Source organism: Lissotriton helveticus, chromosome 7, assembly GCF_964261635.1.
Source record: "Lissotriton helveticus chromosome 7, aLisHel1.1, whole genome shotgun sequence".
Taxonomy (NCBI): domain Eukaryota; kingdom Metazoa; phylum Chordata; class Amphibia; order Caudata; family Salamandridae; genus Lissotriton; species Lissotriton helveticus.
The window spans coordinates 539633976-539659894 of NC_136068.1; the positions used below are offsets into that span (position 1 = coordinate 539633976).

Here is a 25919-nt window from a genome sequence, read left to right on the forward strand (position 1 = left end):
TTTGTGTGCGCGATGCATCCAATGAACTTTGTGTGAAAAGTCTTCATCTGCAATTTGCTTTTTGAACTGAACTATTTCTACCATTTGAATGTCATATTTTTATTTCTGTATTGTGGATTTTTGTTGTTTTGGTCTTGTTTGGTTTAAATAAAGAATTCTTATTTTTCTAAACTGGTGTGGTGTCCATTTGTAGTGTTTTTCACTGTATTACTGTATGTGTTCAAAAATGCTTTACATACTGCCTGTGATCTAAGCCTGTCTGCTTGTTCCAAGCCACCAAGGGGGTGAGCAGGGGTTACTTTAGAATTGTGTCCCCTTACCCTGACTAGGAAGAAGGTCCCTATTTGGATAACAGTGCAAACCATTGCCAACTAAAGACCCCAATTTCTAAAAGTCTTTAACCCCATTGTCCAGGTCCCTCCTTTGCTGCTTCAATTCCACCACAACACCAAATGACTCGGTTTTCGTGGGGATCCAAAGTAAACTACTTTTACAATGTCCTACTATGACTCATGTGTTGACAATTGCTGTAGACTTGTGTTTGTTTGCTTTGCTCCTACATACAATTTGTTCTTAGGTTTTATGCATTAGTGTACATTTTTCTACTGTTCAAGGTACTGGTGAAGGTAAATTGAACACACCTATTGTGTGTTTGGCATGTACCACAAAGAGCTATAACTTATTGGCTTCATATGTTTTTGATGCAAAGATGACACATATGTGTATTGACACATTGATAATTAGTACTTACCAGTGTCTGTTGCACCAGGGACTCACTCTGCAAGCAAACAGCTGTTAGTACAATGCCAGCACAACAGGAACATTTAAATAGACTTGGCAGAATACCACCAGCCTGATGGCGACGGAGTACTGCTAGCCAGCAGACTGCCACAGTGGAGGTTTAGCCAGCACACACTAAATACAGTGAGCGGAATACCATCAACTCGACCGAGTACTTGAAACCGCTGCCACAGAGGGACGGCAGCATACCACCAAGATCTAAATCATGCCCAAAGTCGTCAAATTGATGATGGAAGAGTTGATGTATGTGTCGTTCAAAGAGAACAAAGTACACAAAAAAGAAGTGTGAGGATAAAGAAATACCTTGTTTATCTGGATGACTTTGCAAAGTAATAGTTCATATGTTGCAACTGAATGAGATTCTCTCTGCATCTGTTTGATTCTGTAAATGTATTATATATTTAACTATGTAGATTTATTGCATGTGCTTTTGAATAGATTAGCTATTTAAACATGTTGACATTGCATGTGCTTATGTTGTCAATTATGCTTTCATCTGTTTATGTTTAACAACTATTGTGAACTGGGGAGAAGTGTGATATATACACTTGGGCTGTTTGAGCTCGTGACATCTGTGCGCTACTCTTAAGTCACGTACTGCCAAGAGCTCAGAGATTGTAGTGAAATGTTGAAGAGAGCACTGGGAATGTATTGTGAGGCAAGAAGCCAGTTAGGATATTCAATAAAGCACTCGTCACTCTATATACTAGTAATGCGTCTAATGTGATGAATTTGTACTTAACAGGGTAAGAGAGATGAACAGCAAGGTTCAAACAAGGTGTCACATGGCCCATAGGGACATTGTCGTTTTCCACTAACTTAGTATAAGCACGTTACAGCTTGTCTGCTGCTTTGCATACATTACTAGACCTCTTTATTTTTTGCAATAAGTTTAAAGACTGCTTTCCCATGGGAACTCAGTGCTGTGTTCACTCTCTGCATGTTCCTGGGATTTTGACTGAACATTATATGCAAGGTCGAACAACAATCCCATTGTTATTTTGTACTGGCCAGTCCTTAGCCCTTAGACAAAAAATACTGATGCAGCTGCTGTTTGGACAGCAAACTTAGGTGTTTAGTGGGGTGCACCAATAGGTGACACACACTTGGAGAGAGGGACCTTTCCAGGGAGAAGAGCACCCATGATGTAGACCTACAATCTATAGGGTAAGGTATTGGGTCTGCTGACAAAGTCCAGAGACCTTCTGTTATATAATAATACTTCTTCTTGGCAGGAGGAGGGAGGTTAGGCACTATAGTCCTTTCTCTGTTGTCTTTTTATGATGACATCTACCTTCATGATTTATAGACTGACTGCTATGCTGACAATATTTGTTCTATGCATTCTCCTGCTTTTTGTGGCACGTATACTGCATGCTAGGTCATGTTAGTTAAAATAAATATTTTAAACACTTTCTTGTCTCCGTTAGATCTTATTGTGAACAAGCACAAGAGAGTGAGCAAAAGGGTGTGTTTTGTTACTGCGATTCCTGTCGGATCTGGGAGTGTTGTGTTCTGGGGTGTCTAATCATGTGTTTCTCTGTGATTAAGCAGGAGAGCAAGTGAGACATCATAGCTAGTCGGTCCTGGGTTCGAGGGTACTACTGCGGTAGGAAGACTCAGTTCCTATACACCAAGGTACCATGTCCTGCGCATAGTTCTGTATTTGTGCAGAATCCCTGCAACAAAGGCCTTAGGTGCACAGGTGCCCCAAGAGTAATACAAACAGCCGAATCCTCTAATTTCCAATAATATATTGAGTCCTTCTGATGACTTCCCAAAAATGAGCTGACAAGAATGAAAAAGAGGAGTGGGCAGATTGAACATGCACGTTTTATTTTGTTTAAAACAAGATAGAACTCATTGTGTTTTAGAAGTTTGGGAACAGCTTTCCCTTGAGTCTGAGAAAGGGCTAATCACGAAACAGGCATAATGTAAAGGAGGGAATGGTTTGGTGCTCACAACAGAAGGACTCTAGCTATACCTGATGCAATCTCTCATAGAGGGGTGTTAGGAGGACTTATAGCTGAAACCTTCAACATATGGTGGAGCATAGCCAGAGGAAACGTCATTCTTGTGCGACAAAGACGGTACACAACCATTGGAAAACTAGGTTTCCTCTATTACAACTTGCATAACCAGGGCCATTCTGAAATACAAAAAGTGAGCCGTTTGATCGGAAGGAGGGGGCGGACCTCAAGCCCCAGTGGAGATCGCGGCAGTAAGTCGCCTGTGTTGTGCGAGCAACAAAAAGCGCGCTACTTAACTCTGTTTAACGGAAGGAGGGGTGGACCTCAAGCCCCAGTGGAGGTCACGGCAGGCAGCCGCCTCTGTTGTGTGCACGCCAGGAGGTGCACTACGTAACCCGTTTAAATGGAAGGAGGAGGCTACCTCAAGCCCCAGTGGAGATCACAGCTGGAAAACGTCTGTGTTGTGCTCGTGCCAATAGGCTCACTACTTAACTCCGGCAGGGCTACCGCAGCGCAGGCCGTGTCCAGGCACGTGCCTGGGCCAAGAATAGGCAAAGAGTAGGCCTGTTTGCGCCCATAAGCAGCAGGAAGAGGTGGGGTGGGGCTACCCCCTTTGGATCATGCCCTTAATGAGCAGTTTAAAGGTAATCGTCTCTGCTGTGACCCTTTACCCAGAACAAGGTCAAAACCAAGGTATTTTCTTTTTGTTTTCCGGGTTTTACCTCCCAGTGCCCATGACAGTTTTTCTTGACTACTTCGCGGGATTCCCTTTTTGATGTCCCTGCTTGGCTTACTTCTGTTGCTACCCAGTTTGTGAAATGGGCTAAATGGTGCTGATGGGTGTTGCAGCAGTGGGCAGAAAGAAAGGTCCCCCACCAAACCTCTGTCCCATTCCGCAGCTCCCGCCGTGCCGTCATTAGAAGGTTTTCCCCATCAGGCAGGCGTGTCCAGAAATAGAACTTGAGAGGTGGCTCTCGCTAGACAGGGACACCCCATACTCCCCCCACCTTAGGCCACCCAACTGTAGCAGTTTGGTGGGGCCTTCCCAGGACAGGGACAGAGGCAGGGGTGGGGGATCATGAGGAAGATCATGGGGGACACCCCTGCAATAGACAGACTTATAACCCCGACCTCACCAGCCATCAGTCCAAGGCAGAAGCGGAAAAGGAAGGGCTGTGCATCTACCCAGCCTCTGCAAAATCTTTGGCGGCTGCCTCTCTTATTCCCAAATCATCTGGAGAGGAGACGGGCTCTCTTCACTGGAATGTATAGATTAGGGACCTCGAGACATTGTTAAATAACAAGTTGGACCCAATCCTGTTGATACTCTTCCGCATTTAGACAGGGTCTCTGAATTTGTTTCCCTGATGAATAAGGGGAGGGGGGTTGGCTTGCCCAGTTGCAGGGTACATCAGAAGAGTTCCGGGGATAGGTGAACCAATTCCTGGGAGGTTCCCTACGGCAACCATTGAGCCTTCTGGTGCAGAACTAGGGTCTTCCCAATTAGGTTCAAAGCAAGGGCCTGTAGTAGTAACTCATAGCTCCCGAAGTATTGATCCCCCTCCTTGCCATATGGACGAATCAGGGGGGAGATGGCGCCTAGCATCTCCTATAAACCCAGGAAGTGTTCTAAATTTGCCCCCTGAAGCAACACCCTATGTTATGGTCTTTAGGAATGTCCACCCCTGTTCCAACCCCAACAGGGAATCTTACCACAAACTTAAAAACAAGGTGATGCACTGGATCAGCTCACATCTCTCTTATAGGTGCGAGCTTGCAGATTCTAATATTATGGTATGAAAATAAGCTGTATAGGCAAGGATGGAAACCCTGGCAGAGAGACTGTGTGGTGGTTAATTTTAATAATCCCTGGCTAGCTTGTTGCCGCCTCCCCTCGATTGACATTAGGCCAACTAGGGATAATCACCCTGCCCCTGGGATTTTTCTACAGACCAGGCTGTTAAGTTAGTGCTTCCCACTCCTCTGGTAGGAGGTCCTGCCCAGTTAAAGACCATCTTGTTATTAGGCCATCCCCCCAGATATCCATCGCCAATAGATTTCTCCCCTTGAGTGCATTGGAGTCCTGCGAGTGACTGGACCAACCTGAAACTTCCCTGTTTCAAGGAATCCATGGCACAAGTCTGACAGTTCCCTACCAGCAAGCAAAGAGTCTGATGTTGCTGTCCTGGAATATTGCAGGTCTTGATTCTTGGTTTAGTGTCCCGAGGGGGGTGTCTTATGTTAAACCCTTCGATATAATCTGTCTTCAAGAAACATGGGCAATTGTTAATAGCTTTTCCCTCGATGGATACATGACCTATTTTGTTACTGTGGTGCCTTTAACGGCTGGTAGGGCGGCTTAATTACATTTGTTACAATTGAGCTGAGTGGGCATACCTTGGACCTCAATTGGCAAGCTCGCACATTGCAGTGTGTACGACTCACATTGCCTGCATATTCTCAAATTGTTTTAAGTAATTCCTATAATAGCAAGGGAGGATGCTCTTAGCCCTTCGGAATCCCTCACCTGGATCGCGTCTTGAGCTTCATATCAGCGATGGGTGATGGCCAACCGCAAATCTTCCTTGTTGGCGATTTTAACTGTCACTTATGTAATTTTCCCCCAGAGGGTGGTGCCTCCACTGGTAGTTGTTGGCTGAGTAAAGGTTTACATTTTGTTCACTCACAGGAGGGGCGGGAGTTAAATGAGCTCCTGGACACTCATAACCTGGTCTTCACTTTGGAGAAATTGGTGAATTCCCTGACCCCGACATTCGCTCATCTTATAAAGGGAGGGGCAGTGGTTCGCTTATTGATTTTATATTTGTTTCAGCACCATTATATCTGCTCATCTCATTTGAATATCATTTTCAGCCCTTTCAGTGACCACAATCTATTATCTTTAATCCTGGACATTGTTGTGGGCCCAAAACAACAGTCAAGGGGTGCCCTTATGAGCTTGTCCGTTGTTGACAAGAGGAGAAGGCTGAATTGGGCTCAGGTGGACCCTCAGCATTTATAAAGATCTCTTTTTTCTTCTTGCCTGTATGATTTTAGTATCTGTCTAGATAGTGATGCAGGGGAGGTATTGAAAGCTTACAAATGCATTGTTCAGTATTCCAAAATGGTTTGACAGGGACTGTATGAGAGCTCTGCGCCTGTTGAAGGCAACCGCGAAGCAGTCCCTGAGGAACGGGTAATTGATTAGAAATTGCAGGTGGGCTTACAAGTTGGCTCAAAAGGAGTGGAGACATCATTTGCAGGAGTCAGCCTGGGAGGAGCTCTGTCAAGCCTGTGAAACAGAGGATCGCTCCCTTTTCTGGATCGTTATCAGAGGGCTCTGGACTGCTTTTATGGTTGAAAGCTTTTATTCGATATGCAAGATATCTTGGAAGCAAACATACATATAAAAAAGCATTGCAAGACAGAAAATAGGCATGTCAACATTTAAATGCTAAGAGAATAAAAATAGGAAATGACCCTACATAAATTTACTAAAAATCTATTAAATTGAAATTGACAGTCTCTTGCAGAGAATCAACCAGGAACGTTTTAAAAATTTGGCAACGCCACACACAATGGGAGGGGAGGTATCAGTCAATAAAATACGTAGTGCAACTAAATGCCTACGTGTTCCCAGGCGTCTAAAAAGTGGTTTAAGCCAGTATCTCCTAGGATTAGTATAGTCCGGACACTCAAAAAAGATGTGTGCTACCGTTTCAAGCCTAGATGAACAAAGGGCACAGAAAGGCGATAAGTGGGTCCTGGATTTCCATTTGGACACTAGGGCCCCGATCGGGAGGGTGCCCACCCTGAGCTTAATGTATAGAGCCCTGTCAACTGGTAAGGTGATTAAGTCCAGGTAGGGTTCATAGGCTGGCACATCATTGTTTTCCAGAAATGCTGCAGTCGAGTTACAATGGTTTGGGTTCCCAATAAGTTTGCCAAAGACCCAGTCCCAATAAAGTTTTTTGAGGTCAGCCTTTGGAGGAGCAGATTTTGTAGTCCAGCCGTCCCCCAAGCCCAGCTCCCCCAAGAGGTTTTTGGTGTCCCTCAACCACTTAATCTTGGCCCAGCCTCCCATGTTCATTACCTCTGCCAAGCCATCGGCATAAGATTTTAATTCCGGAACCCTCCATATGCGGGACCAAAGGAGCAATGGTCGAAGGCGAGCCTGGTCTTTAATGCTCTTACAACCAACGTCCAGGAGCACCGGGACTGTTGGGGTGCTCATGGGGAGGGCTAGGAGGTCCTTCAAAAACGTATTTTCAGCCATGGATAGGGACTCTAGATTGCCATGTCCCCACAGCTCTGCCCCATACAATGCTGATGTTACGCCTCTGGCCTTATAAATCTCAATTGCAGGTCTCACAGAAAATTTGGATGATGCTCGAAATTCCCTCAGCAGAGCACCCCCTACTTTTTTGTGATTCAGGACCATCTTGTTAATATGGGAGGACCAATTCATGTTGTCAGTTATACGCAGCCCTAGGTAATCAAATTCGGAAACTTTCTCCAAGGGAACGGTGTTCAAAACAGGCGGGCGACCTAGTTTCCTTGGAGGATGTAAAATCAGGTATTTAGTTTTATCCACATTGATTACCAATCCTCTGGATAGACAAAAGTCCTGGAAGCGGGTCAATAATTTCTGTAGCCCCTGGGGAGTTTTTGAGATGAGCAGAGTATCGTCTGCAAACAGCAGGGTAGGGATCCGTACGCCCCCCAGACAGGGTGCGTCTGCTGGTTCTTGCTGGAGGTGCTCAACCACACCATTAACATAGAGTGAAAATAGTGTGGGAGCTAGCACGCAACCCTGTCTGACACCCCTGCAGACCGGGATCCTGTCCGTTGTTTCCCCATTTTTTTGTCATCACTACCTGGAGCAACAGTGGGTGGCTCATTTGGAGGGTATCTATAACAAAGGGGCTGGAGGGGGCCATAAAAACCCTGGGGCACCTGTCAAAACGGGCAAACAAGTGGTTTTCAAACTAGATTAAATCCAACACTGAATTCTTGCCCTGTCCAGAAACAAGGCCCTTGGCCCATACAGTGTACTGTTAGATCTGTTCACAGCTAACATAGAGGTTTGTGCCGCTCTATTAATGCACGTCTTGAATGTGGCTGCACAGGAGGGGTTGCTACCCTCCTGGTACACCCCCTTGATCATCCTCCTATTTTAAAAAGGGGAACAAAGAGAATCCACAATGTTATCGGCCAATTTCTTTATTATATGCTACTGTTAAGGTCCTGGGGAGGGTATTCTTAAATAGGCTGTGTGACTGGGCAGAAGAAAATAACATTTTGCATGACGTCCAGTATGGATTCAGGGTGAGAAGGTTGACTTCAGACCAATGTCTCAAACTCCATTTAATTATCAACAAATACACAGTGCTTCAGTCTGAATCTCTATATCTTGCATTTATGTACCTGACGTATGCTTTTGACAGGGTGATTCGACCAAAATTACAGGATTTGCGCTGAGAGTTGGGCGGCGATGTCAGCATTGCAGCAATATTAGCTGATAAGCGCTCATCGACCTCAGCCTCAGTGCGTTTTTCTCAAGGAGCAGCGTGCACCCGATCATTTTCAACAAGTTGTGGAGTTCGCCAGGGGTGCAAACTTGCACCTTTTTTGTTCACCTCATATGTGAACGTGTTAGAGTCCATGCTCCTATCGGTGTTGGCCGACTGCCCTAAGGTTGGAAATAGATTTCTCCAAGTTTTGCTATATGTGGACGATGGGACGATGCGGTCCTGATGGCTCTGACTGCACAGGGGTTGGACTTGTTTCTAGCCAAGTATGTGTTTTTTATGGGACTCCTGGACCTCTTAGCGAATTTCTCGAAGTCCTATGTAATGGTAGTTGGTAATCGTAGTTGGCCCCAAATCTAAAAGTAGAAACACCTTTAAGGTATACAATTTTACTTTGTCCAAAGTTAAGGCCTACCCTTATCTGGAATTTTATTTGATCGTAAAAATTGTTGGAGACCCCTGGTAAAGGCCAAAAGATCAGAGTCCGTAAAAACTATAGGGGCATTTTTTAGTTTAGTTTAGCCATAGGCTTGGGTCCAGGCTAGGGTCCAGGGCACCAAGGGATATTTTAAAAATTTAACAAGTAAAGTGTCTTGCACAATTGCGCTATGGCTGTGAGGTTTAGGGGCACATTAAAGTGGATCGGATTCAGACTATGGAGACCAACTTTGGGCCACTCCAACCCAACTTTTCCTGTGCATGCAGAATTGGATCTTGATTATGTCTCGACCTAATCTCCTTAAGCCCGCTCCTGTGTTGGATTAAGATTTGGAGTAGGGAGGAACTGAAGTTAAATTGGTGGATTCTTGAGGATTGTCTGTCTCTGGACCGGGAAACATGATTTGTTCATGTTAAGGCATCCTTTTTCTCTGTAGGTAGGCCTGATATTTTTACAAACCCAACTGCTCTCTGTGCCCACGAATTGGGGAGTGTCAAAAGATTGTTCGTGGAACACTTGGAGAGAGATATTTTAGAACTCCGGGAACCAGAAGTTAGGGGCCATACGCTTCTAAAAAATGTACAGGGGATGGAGCCATAACTGGGCTTGGTTCGCTCACAGCATGACTGGTTTTCACTGGTCAGGTTCAGGTTTAATCAACTGCATCATTTTCTAACTTCCCCGCGTGGGTGGGTTCCCCTGAGGAAATGGCAACCTGCGGCTGCGACAACGTGTCAATGTGGCTCTGCAGGACTCGCTTCATTTTATATGTTTTGCTCTTACTTCAGTTGGCCGAGGAAGCATTTTTTTAATCCCCTTGCTGAAATCATTGCACTTTAAACAAGTCAGGCCTTCCTTGTTGTATCTACGGATGCTACCCACGGAGCAAGTGACTTTTACTGTTTTATATTTTTTACGAGCTGTCTGTGTGTCTAGGAAAACGACCTGATTGATTGTGTTATGTTTTCCTTGATCCTATAAGCAATTTTATTGTCGGTTTTTATTGTTATTCATGAAATTGATTTGTATCATTATGGATCTGTATTCTTTTATGGTGATTTTATTTACAGAATAAAGATTTTTCTAATGAAATTGAGTAAACATGATTGGTTTCTTAGAGTAGCCAAAGAGAACCACAGAAGCAGACACTACCGCAGCATTTTCCAGTCACTGCAGAATGGTAACGAAAAGCAAGCAAAGAATGAAAGAGAACGAAAGTGACTGAGCGCAGTATCCAATGTAGTATATAGATCAGGGTATCAGACAAACAGGCCTCCTGTATCAAAGGTCTGGTGTCTATGTCCTCGGAGCAAAGGGAAGCATTTATACGCATTGGCGAAACCAATAGGTCTTCCATTTAGAGATGGTGAAGGCGAACCTATTGGCTTTGCCAATGGTTGTTTGCACTGGTACTCCATGTCTGTTTTTAAAACTTTCAATTCACTGTTCCTAGAAGAGGGGAAAACAATGCCTCTTGTGCATCGTGATGCAAGCATGGCATGCGTCACAATACATACACAAGCATACATTGTAATGTTATAAATATGCATGCACTGTGACACATGCCTGTGCATACACCCCAGACAACTTGGAATGGTTTACAATATATCCACCATGCATGCACTTGCATGCGTTGTGGCATGATGATCGGTAAACTAAAATGAAGAACGTAAGTGCCAACACATGGAATGTGGATGGGCAGGGGAGAACTAGAGCAGTGTGGGCAGGCAAAGGAGGACTGGGTCATGTTCAAAGCATAAAAAGAAAGCGCTGAAGTAGTCAACCCCCGTGGAAAAAAACGAACAAAGAATTAAAGCCAATGAGGTTGTAGATTGATTCTTAAATGTGCTCACATCTGCAAAAGGAAGACGGACAACCCTATGGGTCAATGATTAAAGCTAGCTGGACCACATTGGCCAATGGCTGAAAGGGGCTCTCCAAAAACCTCTTTTTGATTCTGTTTTGTGTGTATGCATGTGTTGTGTTGGTGCGTGGTATGTGATGACATGAGCTCTTGCCAGACAGCGAAAGTTGCCTTTAGGGGACACTTAAAAAAGCAGCGACCGACGTGCTGTGGCCAGTGAAGGAGAGTTTTAAGATATTTGTTTGGGGAGGTATTGGTGAAGGAAAGGGTAGGAGTTAAAAACAAATAGGGGGATGCGATTTAATAGTGAGGGGACTTGTAGGAAAGGACAAGTTCTAGTAATATTTGATGGATGTTTCATGCTTCTACACTTAACTCAAAGTTTATTTTCATTTTGTCATTGGCAGGCTGTCTTCTGGGCAATGCTTTTCATACTGCTCATCATGAGTGTCCTGGAGTTATGTGTTTCCATTTCCGTTTCTGCCTTCGGATGCAAAACCATCTGCAGGACGGCTTACTCTGAAGTGGTAAACGGATTTTATTTATTTTCATGATTTTTATTCTTTCCTTTCGTTTTCTCTTGTTTTTTTTTGTTTTTTACCAGAAAAGCCTATTGATCCTTTGTGTTCCAGGGTTGGAGAAGTACTCCAGAACATCTCTGCTGCTGGCCGTAGATTGACAGTGATTAGGAGTGTGAATATTAGAACTTCACTGACAAAGTTGAGCTTAGTCAATACCATCATCAGCAACACTAAGTTCGAGTTGTCGAACAAAAAATCTTCACTAGTGAGTTTTCCCGCTTTCTGATTGCAGAGAAATTCTCCTGCACGGATAGGTTTTATTACTAGTGGAGATTGCCATGCCCTTTTTCTGTGCTTTGATACTCTAGAACTTCCTGAAGTTCTCCATGTTAGCACACCTCATAGATTCCATGTAAGGGTCGTTCATGTTGCCCTTGGGTTGGGTGCCCTATGGTTCCCTATGGTGCCCGTTGACTTAAGGACTGGACATCACAAACGACAGTGCCAGGTCAAGCCCTCCTCAGAAGCTGTATTCGCTATTAACAGTTCCCACTCCCAGTCGCGTGTCGCACAGGTAAGTACTTGGGGCGGTGAGGTGGGGCGTGGCTGGGGGGTGGGAGCCGACATACAACGGGAGAGTAAAAAGTAAATAAATAAAACCACTTACCTTGCACTCGCTGCACTGGTAAGTGTTTTTTAAATTTATTTACTTTTCACTATCCTGTCTTATGTTGACTTCCAGCACCCCTTACCTCGCCCCACCCCCAAGCCGGCCTCACCGGATCACCGCACTTACCTGTGCGAGCCGCCACTGCCCACTCCTTGTTTCACTTCGAACCTATGAGCAGCCTACTGTTGAATAATGAAGAGTTACTGCTGGAATAAATAATGGGGACATTTCCTTTCTCGTAACGTCACAAGGCCATAAAAGGCCAAACATATTTTCTTGCAGCACAGAAACAATCCTCCCTGCAATTCCACTCCTTGCAGTGGCATAGCTGGCATCCATGCAGCAGGTGCAGTGACAGCGGGGCCCACAGGACTGAGGGTCCCATTAAACCCTTATAATTGCGGTGTTTTACTACCCCCTTGCAATCGAAGGAACCATTTTCCTTGCTTGCACAAGGGCCCATGGCATTCTTGCTCCTCTATTGGGAGCAGGGTTGTAGCCCTGCTACTAGTACAGAAAACAAGCTTGAACAACCTTGGGACGGCTGTGCCCTGCGCATGGTGCACCATGACGGCCCAGCTGCTGCGGTCTGGACACCGAGCTACTGAGTACCAACATAGGAAATCCAACCATTGGGCAGGTTTTTCCATAGAATTGGTCTCGGTGTGATCCCCCTAGTCCCATTCAGTAGAAGTTGCTGAACGTTTGAACTGGTGGGCATAGTTAGCCTGTTCAAGTGACCAAGAAAACTGGCCAAGCCACCTATCTCCTAATGTGCTTAGTAGGGGGTTTCACCCCAAGACTATGTTTGGAAATTATAGCCCAATTGTTCTCTTTCAAATAAATTACATAAACAGCCATGGGGTCTACATCCAGTTTTAAAGTGGCTCTATGGAATCATTTCAATAATGTGTTGGTGTTACAAACAAGTCTGTTCCCCCTCAGCACTGTCGGGAGTTGGGGAAGGAGGTGTTTACTGCTATTTGCCTTAACAACCAAAGGTTTTACACGCAGTCCAATTTACTTTAAAGTATGCCAGCTGGCATTGCTTCTTATCATTATTTATGAAGTTCTTAGAACTTTCTTTTGTACTGTCATCCACCTCCATTCATTTTCCCATCCTGCCGCTTCCAATTAGATTTTCACTCAAATATTGTGATGCAGAATAAACCTAGAAGTGACACAATGGTCAAAGGTTACACAGATCTCCTAAATGCAGTCCCAGTTAGTAGACAGCTGAGCTATCACTCAAGTTAGATGCATCTTACGGTTCCTCGACATGATTTCCTTCACAGGTTGGAAAGACATTGCTCTCTCAGAAATGTAAACGTATCCATTAAAGTGACTCAAATGTTACAGCCTCTGGCCTCCGACAGCAGTTGTGTTGATAATATCTGAAAAATCTTTAGCGTGAACTTCCTCCACATGATTTACAAGATAGGTGCTATAGGGACACATGTCTTCTATCACCAAGGATATTACATCTGTAGAAAGTATACCTACCTCAGCTGTCTTTACGTTATGGAAATGTATTGGTTTTGTACTAATCGTCTTGACAGTGTTTGAAAATACACACAATTTGATTTTCATGTACGAGCTCTTCTTTTTGAGGAAGTAAATGGATATTCCCCAAATACAAGTTCGCCATTAAAAAACAAACACGTTTGAACCCCAAATATGAAATCGTTAATTTGTTAAAAAACAGGTTTGCCCCAAGAATTAGCTTGTCATATTCTCTCAAGATGTCACATTGTCTACTGCCTGACATAGTGTAAGTCTTACTTGTCAATGTTGTAGAAACACATGCCCGAGATAGGCAGCACGTGCTTGTGGGTGCCACCATATTTCAAGTTTGTCCCCATGCCATGTGCCACCAGATGCCATTTGGTGGTGACCTTCAGAGCCTGGACATGACCACCAGCCAAAGAGACCTAGACACACAGATGCACATATATTTATACACATAAACATGGACATAGGACTACACATGAGCACACACATACACACATGCAGACAGCAGATGCACAGAGGTGAACACGCACACACACACACACAAAGGAGAACCAGCCATCGACTGTAATACAATGAGCATTTTCAAATCTAACTCCAGGCATCCTTTGTTACTGGGGTAGGTTATAAAGTGGAATGAAGCAAATAAAACTGAACTATTAGTTTTTTTATGCACTTGCTCGAAAGTACCTGAAAACACTACAGAGCCCGGTCCTCACAAAGAACGTGTGTGTGCTTCTGTCAAGGTTAAGCAACACTACGAGGACCGATCTGTTCCTATTAGTGTGAGTTCTAAAACACACACACTCACTCTGTTCCTCTCTGCCTTCACCCCTGCACTCAGGCATTACATCTCACCAAGGCCATTTGGACTTGTGGCATCTCTTTTCTATGTAAATAAAAACTGAAAAGGACCAAGGGTTATGAAACAGCCAGGAACAGTAGTATTCGTGACTGGTCCTACACTTATGCATATTATCCTGCCTGCCAGTGCATGTTTGCAACACACGGCAAGTCACCCTTTGAGATTTAGACGCATCTGCAAGTTGGCTGGCTGTAGGCCCCATGCTGTCACTCACCCTGAAAGTGTGAGCTTCGGGGCCTGTCCAGCCCTTAAGAGGGCTGATGACCGTGTCGACCCCTTAAGTCCAACAAAGTCCTGAGCGTATCCGCTGTTTTCTTTGGCTGCTCGTGTCACCTGATTGTATGCAATGCCACTACATACAATATGCAGAAGGATGCACAACACAGCATAGCTTCAGCCCCTCTGAGGGACACTTCTGGGGATTCTGCTGAGGATACGCCTCCACTCTCTTGCAAGTGAGCTGCCAGTGAACATCCCTCATGGCTGCCATGTTTGGACGTCTGCAATTAAGACTCTTAGCTAACAGCTGAACAAAGGCCCATCAACCCCCAGCTGCTGCTGTCCTTCCTAGCCTCTGCAACTTCTTGTAAAGATCATGAAATGAACAAATGCTAGCGTGGAGAAAGAATGCAGCCAATTCTCTGACAGCTGTTTCACTTCCTTTGTTTGCCAATTTGTTTCCTCTTATTCATGAAGTGGTTTCGTTTCATTGTGGCTGCTGATTTTCCTCCAAATTGTGTAACATTCTGCTTTTTTCCAGGATTTCTTAACTAAAGCTAAGTTTCTTAATAATTGACTTTGAGTGCTGTGTTAGTTCTCCGATGCCCTATTAGTATTAGATTAAAACATGCCCACTCTCAAAGGCTAATAGACAATGAGGGGAGGGAGACAAAGAAGAGCAAACCATTTATTTATAAAGTTTTATATAGCGCGAACTTGACCCAAAAGGGTATCAGAGCGCTTTACATTTATGATCGTTGCTTTAAAAGTTACATCAGTTAAAAGATCATAGTAAGGTACAGTACACATAAACAATGTTGCAACAGATCGTAGGAGGGAGGGGAGGAAGGAGTAATAGCAGGGAGACGAGGAAGAACTGTGTCTGATGTCCGGCAGGGTAGGTGACGGTCAAGGGGGAAACCAGGGCCAATCTCGTCATTAGCTGTCTAGCAGCTCCACCGGGTGTCAGCCATGTTGCTCAGGTCTCAGCGTTCAGGAAAAACAGTTTTGAGTTTATTTGTCTTGAGAAGTTTGTATAGCGCTGGATAGGCCAGGAGGTATCAGAGCACTTAACCAGAGGATCGTTATTTTACAAGGTTCATCTAAAAAGGTTTATAGCGCTGGCTAGACCCGGAGGTATCAGAGCGCTATACCAGAGGAGCATAGCGTTACAAGTTACATCAGTTACAATAGCGTAGTAAGGTACTGTAAATAAACAACAGGGTTGAGAGAATTTTTAGGAAAGGAGGGGAGGAAGGAGTCATAGCAGGGAGACGAGGAGGAACTGTGTCCGATGTCCGTCTGGGTAGGTGACGGTCAAGGAGGAAACCAGGGCCAATCTCGTCATTAGCTGTCCAGCAGCTCCACCGGGCATCAGCCATGTTGCTCAGGTCTCAGCGTTCAGGAAAACCAGTTTTGAGTTTATTTGTCTTGAGAACTTTGTATAGCGCTGGATAGACCAGGAGGTATCAGAGCGCTTAACCAGAGGATCGTTACATTACAAGGTTCATCTAAAAAGGTTTATATAGCGCTGGCTGGCCCGGAGGTATCAGAGCGCTATACCAGAGGAGCATAGCGTTACAAGTTACATCAGTTACAATAGCGTAGTAAGGTACTGTAAATAAACAACAGGGTTGAGAGAATTTGTAGGAAAGGAGGGGAGGAAGGAGCCATAGGAGGGAGACGATGAGGAACTGTGTCCAATGTCTGGCTGGGTAGGTGACGGTCAAGGGGGAAACCAGGGCCAATCTCCTCATTAGCTGTCTAGCAGCTCCACTGGGCATCAGCCAAGTTGCTCAGGTCTCAACGTTCAGGAAAAAACGTTTTGAATAGATAGTATGTGCCAAAGTCATGATCCTCCTCTGCGTTTAAGTTTTGTAAGAATAAAGAGAGGTGGAGAGTGATGGATCTGGGGCTTGCTGTCAAAAAGTGAAATATTGCCCTATTTCGTTTGCTTATTATTTTTGTGCAACACCAAATCATCAAGCTAAAAGCTCAAACCAATTATTCAGGAAGCAAGCCACTTTTAAAACTAGCACTTGAGGTTTTTTGTACACCCCTAGGAGGCAAAATTGGAAGCCTTATTTTGAAGCTCCGAGACACGGAGACAGGCATGTGCAGTAAAACCGAATAGATATGTAATGAGACAGGATCTTTTAGAAAGCGCAAATTTGCATTCTATTGTGGCGGGGATTTAAAACGTTTTGCAACTTTATCGTCGAGAGCAGGGTACGGTGTTGAACCTGATTGAGACCTCTACAAGTACAGGATTAACACAGGTGAGAGGTGCTTTGTTAGATTGAGTTTTGTCCTGAGGAGAACCATTGGAATTCGGTTTTGGGTCCAAACGTTCACACTGGAGTGGAACTTTTCCAAAGAACAAATTAGTTTTTATTTCTATATCAGTATTTATACTGAACTGTATGGTTGAAAACATGGACACCCACGTTGGATATATGTATCATATTTTAAATGTTTCATTACGTTACCCATGTAGCTCTGTGCCATCTGTAATGATTGATTTGTTGGCTGTTGCCTAGCACCTTCTTGGAAGAACAAAACATTTGATGTATGATTAAGATCAACATGCACTTTAACCTCATCGATTACTTTCATTGAGACCTACTGAATAATTTGTTCTATTGTGACATTTATAGCATTGAGCATTTTCATGTAATAAAAAATATGTATAAATAGAGGTTTTATCCCTGAAAGACTGACTGTTATGTAGAGGACATTCAGGAGCATATTTACGAGGAAGTGGCAGTGAGAGGTGTTAGCCTGCTTGGCTTAACGCCTCACACTGCCACTTCGGAAACGCCAGGCTGCACCCTATTCTCAAGAATGTGGTGCAGCCTGGCGTTTCCCCCTGCGATGGCACTAAGTCTCACGACTTAACGCCAATGTAGGCACCCTTGCACCAGAGTGCAAGGTTGTCTGTGAGCAAGGAGGTTTGTTTATGTACAGAAAGGTGTCCCTTCCTGCAAGTTACAAAACTGCATTTTTAAAAAAAGGTTTGTTTATGTACAGGAAGGGACACCTTCCTGTACATAAACAAACCATGGCATTTTGCTTTTTCGATGTGTACTGCACAAGGCAGCACACATGGAAATAGCAAAAACAAGGCGAAATTAAGCATTTCTCCTCGTTTCGCCACCTCAAGACCAGAATTTTTCTGGTCTTAAGTTTGGCGCTGCCACCTATTATCGCCGCCCTTGATAATAGGTGACAGCATCAAATTCAATGGGTGTTGCTGTGGTACGCCCACCGCAACACCTACTGCATGATCCCTTTCATGCTAAGTTTAGCGTGAAAGGGGCCCTATTCTCAAGGCAGCGTTAAGCCAATTAACGTGGCTGTAAACCACGTTAAGTGGGTTGACGCTGCCCTGAGAATAGGGCGCTGGCCCTATTACACACAGGAACGTAAAAAACAAAGTGACGTTCCCTTGGTGATAGGGGCTTGAGAATATGCCCCTCAGTTTCCCAGTTACGTTTTACTTCCAGTCACATGTATATTCAGTCATTGTCTCTCGCATACATTCAGCCACTGATTCACCCATACATTCTGTCAGGTATTTACTCATACGTTGGGGCAGCGGCTTTACTCATACATTCACACGTCGGTAATCTACACCTGTGTTTGACTCTTTCAGTCTGTGGTGATCTATCAAACCACCGCCCCAAATCCGGGACATCAGCCTCACCCTGACGTAAGTGCAGCCCTGACATCCCAACCCCACATCAGTGAGATCCTGCCGCCCTAACGAGAGAGAGATGTGCCCTGCACTGAGGGCTTCACGTGCAAGCAATGGATGCGGGATACTGCAAGAAGGAATTTCCCAAAAACTTCCAATTATGGAACTGTTTAAAACATATTCTCTGATGTGTAATCAGCGTGCCATATAATATTTAGAAGCTGTGAAATTTGAGATATTCATGTTTTTATAATAAGTATAATTGTACTCTTTTTAACAGGTACAACTTTATTTTACATACTGCATTAGCGCAGATCATTCCTAGAATGGTTGAACGTGTAAACTGAAATGCTATTATCTACATCACAATAAAGCAATAGAAATGATGATTTGTATTAGATTCAGAGGGCAATTGTTGGTAGGATCCAAGAAGCATGACCTTGCTTCAATCATGTGTTAAGGCAAGCCAGTGGCACATTTCATGATCATGCGATTTAACCACAGAGCACACAACATCAGTAACAAGGTATTATACATTTCTTACCTTGGACTTTCCTTGCACAAATAGTTGTATTCGTAATCATCCGTAATATAGTATCTACTTGAAAACCCTAAATGCTTGCCAGTCTTGTAAAGCAATTGATCCTATGATATTATTATATCAGAGATTGCATGGTCTCCAAAATATCGTTCTGCCATAACATTCTGGGAAAGTATCGAGGACTGAAATATTGAGAAGGTAAGTTCATATAGAGAAGTATAGATTAATTATTCTGCCATCTCAAATGTCAGCAGATACTTGGAGATGACATTCTGCTGTAATACCGTCACCTGATCAGTTTTTGCTTGAGACTAGCAAGTGTTAAGGATATGAGCAATAATATCAAACATGTGTTCTGTAAGAAGATTTTATCTTTCACTGGAAACAACGTATGTCACTCCTGGCTTCCAGCTTATGGTCTTTTTTCTTCATTCTGTGCACCAGTTGGACAGTAGACGTTTTTGACAGTTTCAGTGTAGGCATTTGGGCAGTCATAAGGCCAGAATAAAGAGGGTTCCAGCCATGCGTCGATGGTTGCTCCAACCTCTAAGTAGAAGTGCACCTAGGATGCATTTTCTTCAGATGGTGGTGATGAAGAAAGCAGCTGGCTGCTCATGACCACACTGACATGATGCTATATTGTTTGTTTCAACTTTATTTCGGCTATCTAGCCATAAAAGCAAAGAAAAAAATAAAAACATTTTACAAGCAAATATCCACAATGCCTTTTACAAGCAAATATCCACGTGATCAGGCTATAGTAAGTTGGAGAGAGACAATTATACAATTTATCCATATTTACAATTACCGCGCTAAAACCAACAATCTCATTACATAAATAAGATAAAAAATGTAATTTAAAAGCCAGAGTGTAAAACATTTAAATACATTACTTAAAAGCATACAATATACACATGTGCAATGGAGGATACTGGAAACATATATAGTCATGTTATTGTGAACAAATACCTTCTCGTTTTGCATCATTTTGACAGCAAAAAAGTTAAAGACGTGTGAGGTTAGCCTTAAAAATCTTTTTTGTCCACTTAAGTTGTAGGTAGACTTTTGTGTTCAGATCTTGAATGCCTTCTGACATTTTTGGTGTGTTTCAAAGCTTTGCTCTGACATGTAACCTCTATATAGATCGCTGCATCATCTCCGTAGAGCTGACCTAATGTCACACCCTTCAGGATAGTTTCAAACAGTGATGCTGTGCAAATATTAAGTAGTGCATTTGATGATGGGGATCCCTAGGGTACCATGCACAACTGAGAAACTCTCTCGATGATGAATGTGCAAAGTTTAGTGCAGTGTTCATGGTAAATCTGGAGATGTGTGCTCTGAGGAACACTTGACTCAGGCAGCTCATTTAGTCTGTGTATCTACAGTTACATTTAAATTACACTATTACACCAAAAGAAGACCATCCTCCCTAGCCTTTGTCTCTACCTTTCCTAAATGGCTTCACTAGAATGCACAGAACCAATAGGACTCACATTACATCACTGGTTCCACGCATGGCCAGGAAGGTGCTAAGAATACATGAAGAAGACGCTGACATAGAAAGAAAACCAAGACTTATGTCACAACACTTCTTCCTGAAGAAAGATGACATCCAATTTGAAAGACTGGGACTCTGCATTTGCCATCCGTGTCAGCCTATTATTTAAAATCTGGTGGTCCACTGAGGGGAACGCAGAAGAGAGGTCAAGCATAAACAGCAGCACATTATGTACCCCAACCTCAAATATAAAGTCGATTGTCTCAAATCCCATATGTGAAGTTGCCATGCTGTGCACTGGTTTTAACCCAAAGATGATAAGGACAATACAAGAATGAATTCACATGCTTTTGATTGCCAAGAATTGTCACAAATGTCTCAACATTTATAAAACAGAAAGTGGAGGTGAATACAGCTTCAGTATCAGAAAGAGGGGGCAGTGGTGTTTAGGCATGGCTATGCATCCATTCTACATTCTTGTTTCATTTTACAATTTTTTTGCAGAGACAAAAATGTTGAGACTCTCATAAAGCTTTTGAGATGCTATGGTATTGGACATGCAAAGGCAGGGAAAGAATAATAGGGTTTCTAACATTCAGGAAGCTCAGGATGGATTGGCAGCATTCCTAAAAACAAATATGTATTAACATTTTTTCTTTTCATACAGCAATATTTTGGAATTGGAGGTATCGGGGGACCACTTTCCTTTTCGATCTGACCTTCTGGAATTTTTGGGATTTCTCCTGGGTAAGCGCACCATGTGCATGGAGAATTTCTGGATTCCCTCTGTGCTTTAGCCCCTTTATGTCCATTCCGACTCAAAATGTTTCTGGGTTGAGCTAGTCACTTTTTCCACTTGAGGCATTACTGCAATGCTTAATCATTGGACCATACAGTGTTCATTAAAATACATTTTCCCCAGATGGCCCAATATGCATTTCTACTGCCCCTCTGTGCACTTGTCTAGTTTGTATATTCTTTGTATTGAGGCTAACCACTCATTATGCGTTGGAGGTACACTTTTTACCCACTTTATACATATCTCTCCCCTTGCCAGTAAAATCAGAATAAAAAGAATTCTCTCTTGATCTTTACTCAATTTTGGGTTTTCTCCCTTGTCATTTCTTACCCCAAAAATAACTAAATCTATACTCGCCTCTACCTGCCGAACAAGTACCTTAGACAGAGTCTCACCCGTTTCCTTCCAGAAGACCTAGAGCTGAGGACACTGCCGGAACATATGGAGGTTGTCTGCACCCTTCTCTCCACATTTGGGGCAACTTCTCTCCCCTTGGCCTTTGATCTTTGACAGCTCCTTGGCGTCCAATATGCTCTGTGGATTGTGAATAAGTGGTTTCTTCTTAAAGGTGCAGATCTCACAATTTTCCAACATGTAGCTACAGATACTTGCCAATTATGTTGGATATCTTCCTCCGGCAGTACTCCTCTCCAGACCTCGCCTGGAGTTTTGTCATCTTCCTCCCCTTCCTGAATCAGGGCCCAGTACCATTGTGCTATTTCCCTTTTTTGGATCCTGTTGCCCTGCACCTTTTCTTCTGCTCTTCCCATTCCTTCTTGACTATCCTTTAGATTTCTAACCCAACTAGCGAATTGGTAATACTTAAATCGCGAGATTGTGCCTTTTGTTTTTTCACAGTATTCTCAGTTTTTTATATCCCCATCTTGTAAGGTTGCTTTCCCTCAAAGGGATCGCTAGCTTGTCTTTTAAACATTTGGGTGTTCCAGGGGAGTCCCAAATTGGTGCATATTTACTGTAATATGGGATTTTAAGAGATCTTTTCATTTTATACCAGAGCAAGGCTGCTGCCTTCAGTCTTTTTAGCTTTATCTTTTTGAAGTACTTCGGGTGTCCAAACTTGTACAGGTACTTTTTAAATGATCCGGGAGTGGTTCGAATTCCCCTAACATTGACCTGGTGTACTTAAATTGGAAGGCTCTGCAATACTGTATAATGTCCGGGCTGGCAAAACCTCCTTGCGCCTTGTTCCTCCTTATCTTCTTCCAGGCCATCCTGGCTCCTTTCGCTTTCCAGATAAAGCTGTTTAGATCTCCCTGTATTTTTTTTAATTTCTCTTTAAATTCCAGTGGGATAGTACTAAAAAGATAAGTGAATTTCGGGAGTATAGCCATCTTTATTATGTTGGATCTTCCCAAAAAAGAGAGTGGCCGGCCCCCCCAGGGTTTGAGGAGTTGTTTTACTTCTATGTCCTTTATGAGGTCTATGCCCAGATATTTTATTTTCTTTTTAACTCTAGGATCTTGAAACAAATTGTTCCATTGAAGGATCTCTGTCTTTTGACTGATTCACTAGGTACCCTGATACATTCCCAAATGTTCTCACTATTTCCTCTACCTTTGGCATAGATACCTCAAGGTTGCTAGTAAATACCATCAAATCATCCACAAACAAAGCAACCTTCTTCTCCCATCCCTGGTGCATAAATGGTGCTATTTCCTTTTCCTTCCTCAGCAACTCTGCTAGGGGTTCTATATATAGGTCGAACAATATAGGAGATAGCGGGCATCCCTGCCTTGTACCCCTTTGTATAATTATTTTTCCTGTCAGTGACTCATTTACTAACACCTTAGCCGAGGGATTTGTATACATTTGTTTGATTGCACTCAGAAAGGACTCTCCTAAGTTAAATTTAGCAGGAGTTGCATTTAAAAAAGCCCAACTCACTCTATCAAAGGCTTTAGCAGCATCCAGAGTTAAGATTGACAAAGGTGTTTTATGATACGCGGCCAGATCAATTGCGCTTATAAGCTCTTGAGTAAGCTCCTGTATATGCTTGCCCTTGATAAAGCCTTTTTGGTCTGTATGTACTAATGTCCCCACCACCTTGCCTAATCTTTTGGCTAAAATCTGAGTGTATACCTTGTAATCTGTGTTCAGGAGTGAGATTGGTCTATAGGATTCACATTTTGTAGGGTTCTTTCCTGGTTTAAGTAAAAGGCAGATAATTGCTTCATCCCATGAGGCTGGAAGGAATCCTTTCTCTTTAAATACTTCATTTAGAAGGGCCGCCAGTGGCGATGCCAATGCTTCACGAAGATGAACATATAACTCATTTGGGAGGGCATCAGGACCTGCTGCCTTACCTTTTTTGAGACCCTTCAGAGTTTCTAGTACTTCCTCTTTGCTCACAGGCTGATTTATTTCCTCCCTTTGCTCATGTGAAAGTTTTTTCATAGGGACTTTCTCCAATAATGCTTCAATCTCCTCTTCAGTAACCACCGTTTCTTCTGTGTATAGGTTAATAAAACACTTCTCAAATTCTTTTCTGATTTCTTCCTCCTCTGTGGTATATTTTTGGTCTTCCTTCTGTATTCTGTTGATCTTATTATGGGTTATATCCGTTTTTAGTTTCCACTCTAGCCACTTCCCACAACCTTTTCCATATTCATAATGAGATATTTTGCTGGCCTCCCATTTTCCCTTGACTATCTGTTCAAGAGTGTCAGACAATTCTGTTTTTTTCAACATTCTCTTTTCCTCAATGTCAATTTTTTCTTGTGGAGTAAGATTATCAATGGCTATCTCCATTTCTAAGAGAGCAATATCTCTTTCTAGCTCATGAATCTTGTTTTTCTTTACTTTGTTCTTATGTGCCAAGAGACTGTTATTTTTCCCCTAATAATGGCCTTATAGGCCTCCCAGGCGGCCTTCTTTTGTGATTCCTTCGCTGTTCATGCGGAAGAATTCTTCAGTCTCTTCTAATAACTTATCAGTGCAAGTCATATCTTGGAATATAGCTCTATTAACAGTCCATCTAGGGCTAGTATAGGAGCATTTTAACTTGAGGCGCAGTATCACAGCTGAGTGATCTGTTAAGTGTGCTGGTACACGATCTTCTGCTTGCGTGGAATTTAATAACCCTACGTCGACCAAAAAATAGTCTATTCTTGAAGCATGTCCCAATCTTTTATTTTGCAGAGTAAATTTATTTGTCGCATCCCCTTTTACTCTCCATATGTCCATAAGTCCTAAGTCCTTGATGCAAAGGCTTACCCACTCCCTCATCTTAGGTAAAATGGGGCCATGCTTTGTTGGGAACCTGTCTCTCTTTGGGTCTAGTATAATATTAAAATCCCCTGCCATTATTATAGGTGCCCTTGCTGAAAGAAGTTGCGGGTAAACTTTTTGAAGTGGTTCTGGGTCGTCCAGGTTAGGACCATATTACCCAACAATGACATAGGGGTTGTTTTTTATCCTCACATTTACTATTACCCACCTTCCTTTCTTGTCTACTTCTGAAGCTTCCACCCTTACTCCTAGAGATTTTTTAAATATTATTGCCACCCCTTTCACTGTACAGTCTTGATTTGTGCACAGACATGACTCTATCCATCTTTGACTTTTCAGGATCTTCTCCCATTCAACTTTTAATAGATGCGTCTCCTGCAGTATTATTAGTTCACAATCAATTGTTTTCATGTATACCATAATGTTTGCCCTACGTTTTCTTATTCGTAGCCCATTTACATTCCAAGTCATAATGTTAACTGCCATTTGATCCATACTCCTCCACACACATCCCCTTTTCTTTTTTTTGAAGCCTCTTTTTGTTTTTACAAGTATAGTCTGATTTCCCTTAACCTCATATTGCTTGCTTGGGACATTTTTATTATTTTTTCCCCCTATTTTGCTCCCCACCTTGTGCGTTTTTTTTTTTGTGCAAATTTTTTCGTGCTGCCTTCCTCCCCTTTTCCCCTCCCCGGGAAAAGCCTCCCTCGGTTTTCTTTGGGGCATTCCTTTGCCCCTAATTCGAGCTCCTTACTCTTCTACTGTGTCCTATTGAGCTGATTAGCTTATTTTTCTGTCTTTAGTTTCACTTACTTCTCTGGTTGGGCCTTTATTCGATCTATGAAACACTCTACCTCCTTTGGATATCTGATGTTATACATCTTATTCTCCCACATTATTCTCAGTGCTGCTGGGAAGCGCATTTGCACTGTTGCTTCTAGAGTTTTCAATTGTTGCATGTATTGGCCCAACTGCCACTGTCTGTCTTGCGTTGTTTTTGAAATGTCTGACCTAATTCTCCATGACCAATTGTTTTTGGGGAAAGACCCTGCTTTTAGACCATCGCTTAAGATCTTCTCTTTAAATGTGTACGTTTTGAAGTTGATGAGAATTTTTCTTGAATGTTTCCTGACCTTATTTCTCCCAAAAGGGTCACGTTGAACTCTTTGAATATCTGCAGCTAGATCTATTGACTTCGTCCAGGGAATAGATTCCTCTAGCAGGTTCACCACAAAGCTTTTAATGTCTTCCCCTTCCAGACCTTCCGGAATTTTTTAAATTCTTAAGTTGTTTCTCCTGGCCTGGTTTTCCAATCGGTCTCTTATTTCATTTTCTGTACTTTTAAGTCCATCAATTTCTTTCCTGTTTACTTCTACTTTTTTGCTGATAACCACCATTTCCTGTGCGTCTAAAGTGACTCTTTCCATAAGCATGTTTATTTTCTGGTCAAGTGTTTCGCATGCTTCCTCGATTTTAGTCTGGTTATTCTCTGAAGTCGCAAAATTAGCCCTCATTTCATTGATCAAAGTTCCCATTATTTTTTCCATACCGTCTTTGGGTTGAAGACTATCGCAACCGCCTGGTCCTGTTATTCTAATACCTTTAAAGGAGCAAACCTGTTATTTTCTATTAACACTTCTTCCACCACTTTATCCCCATTTGTTCCTGGCTGGCCCTTGTTCGGTTCGTTTTCTAGATTGGGCTCCATTCTCTCTTGTACCTTAAAATACGACCTTAAGGATG

The 25919-nt window shown here is 43.0% G+C and overlaps 1 protein-coding gene across 2 annotated transcripts in view; it reads left to right on the forward strand.

Moving 5' to 3' along the window:
* LOC144768728 (membrane-spanning 4-domains subfamily A member 4D-like) overlaps positions 1–20780 on the forward strand; it is a 501596-nt gene extending 480816 nt beyond the window's left edge. For both annotated transcript variants that reach the window (XM_078652605.1, XM_078652606.1), the window contains exons 6-8: positions 11013–11132; positions 18045–19268; positions 19575–20780. In XM_078652605.1, coding sequence (XP_078508731.1) covers positions 11013–11132; positions 18045–18155 — 231 coding nt within the window. In that variant the 3' untranslated portion in view covers positions 18156–19268; positions 19575–20780. The remainder of the gene's footprint in view (positions 1–11012; positions 11133–18044; positions 19269–19574) is intronic.
* The last annotated feature ends 5139 nt before the right edge of the window (positions 20781–25919 follow it).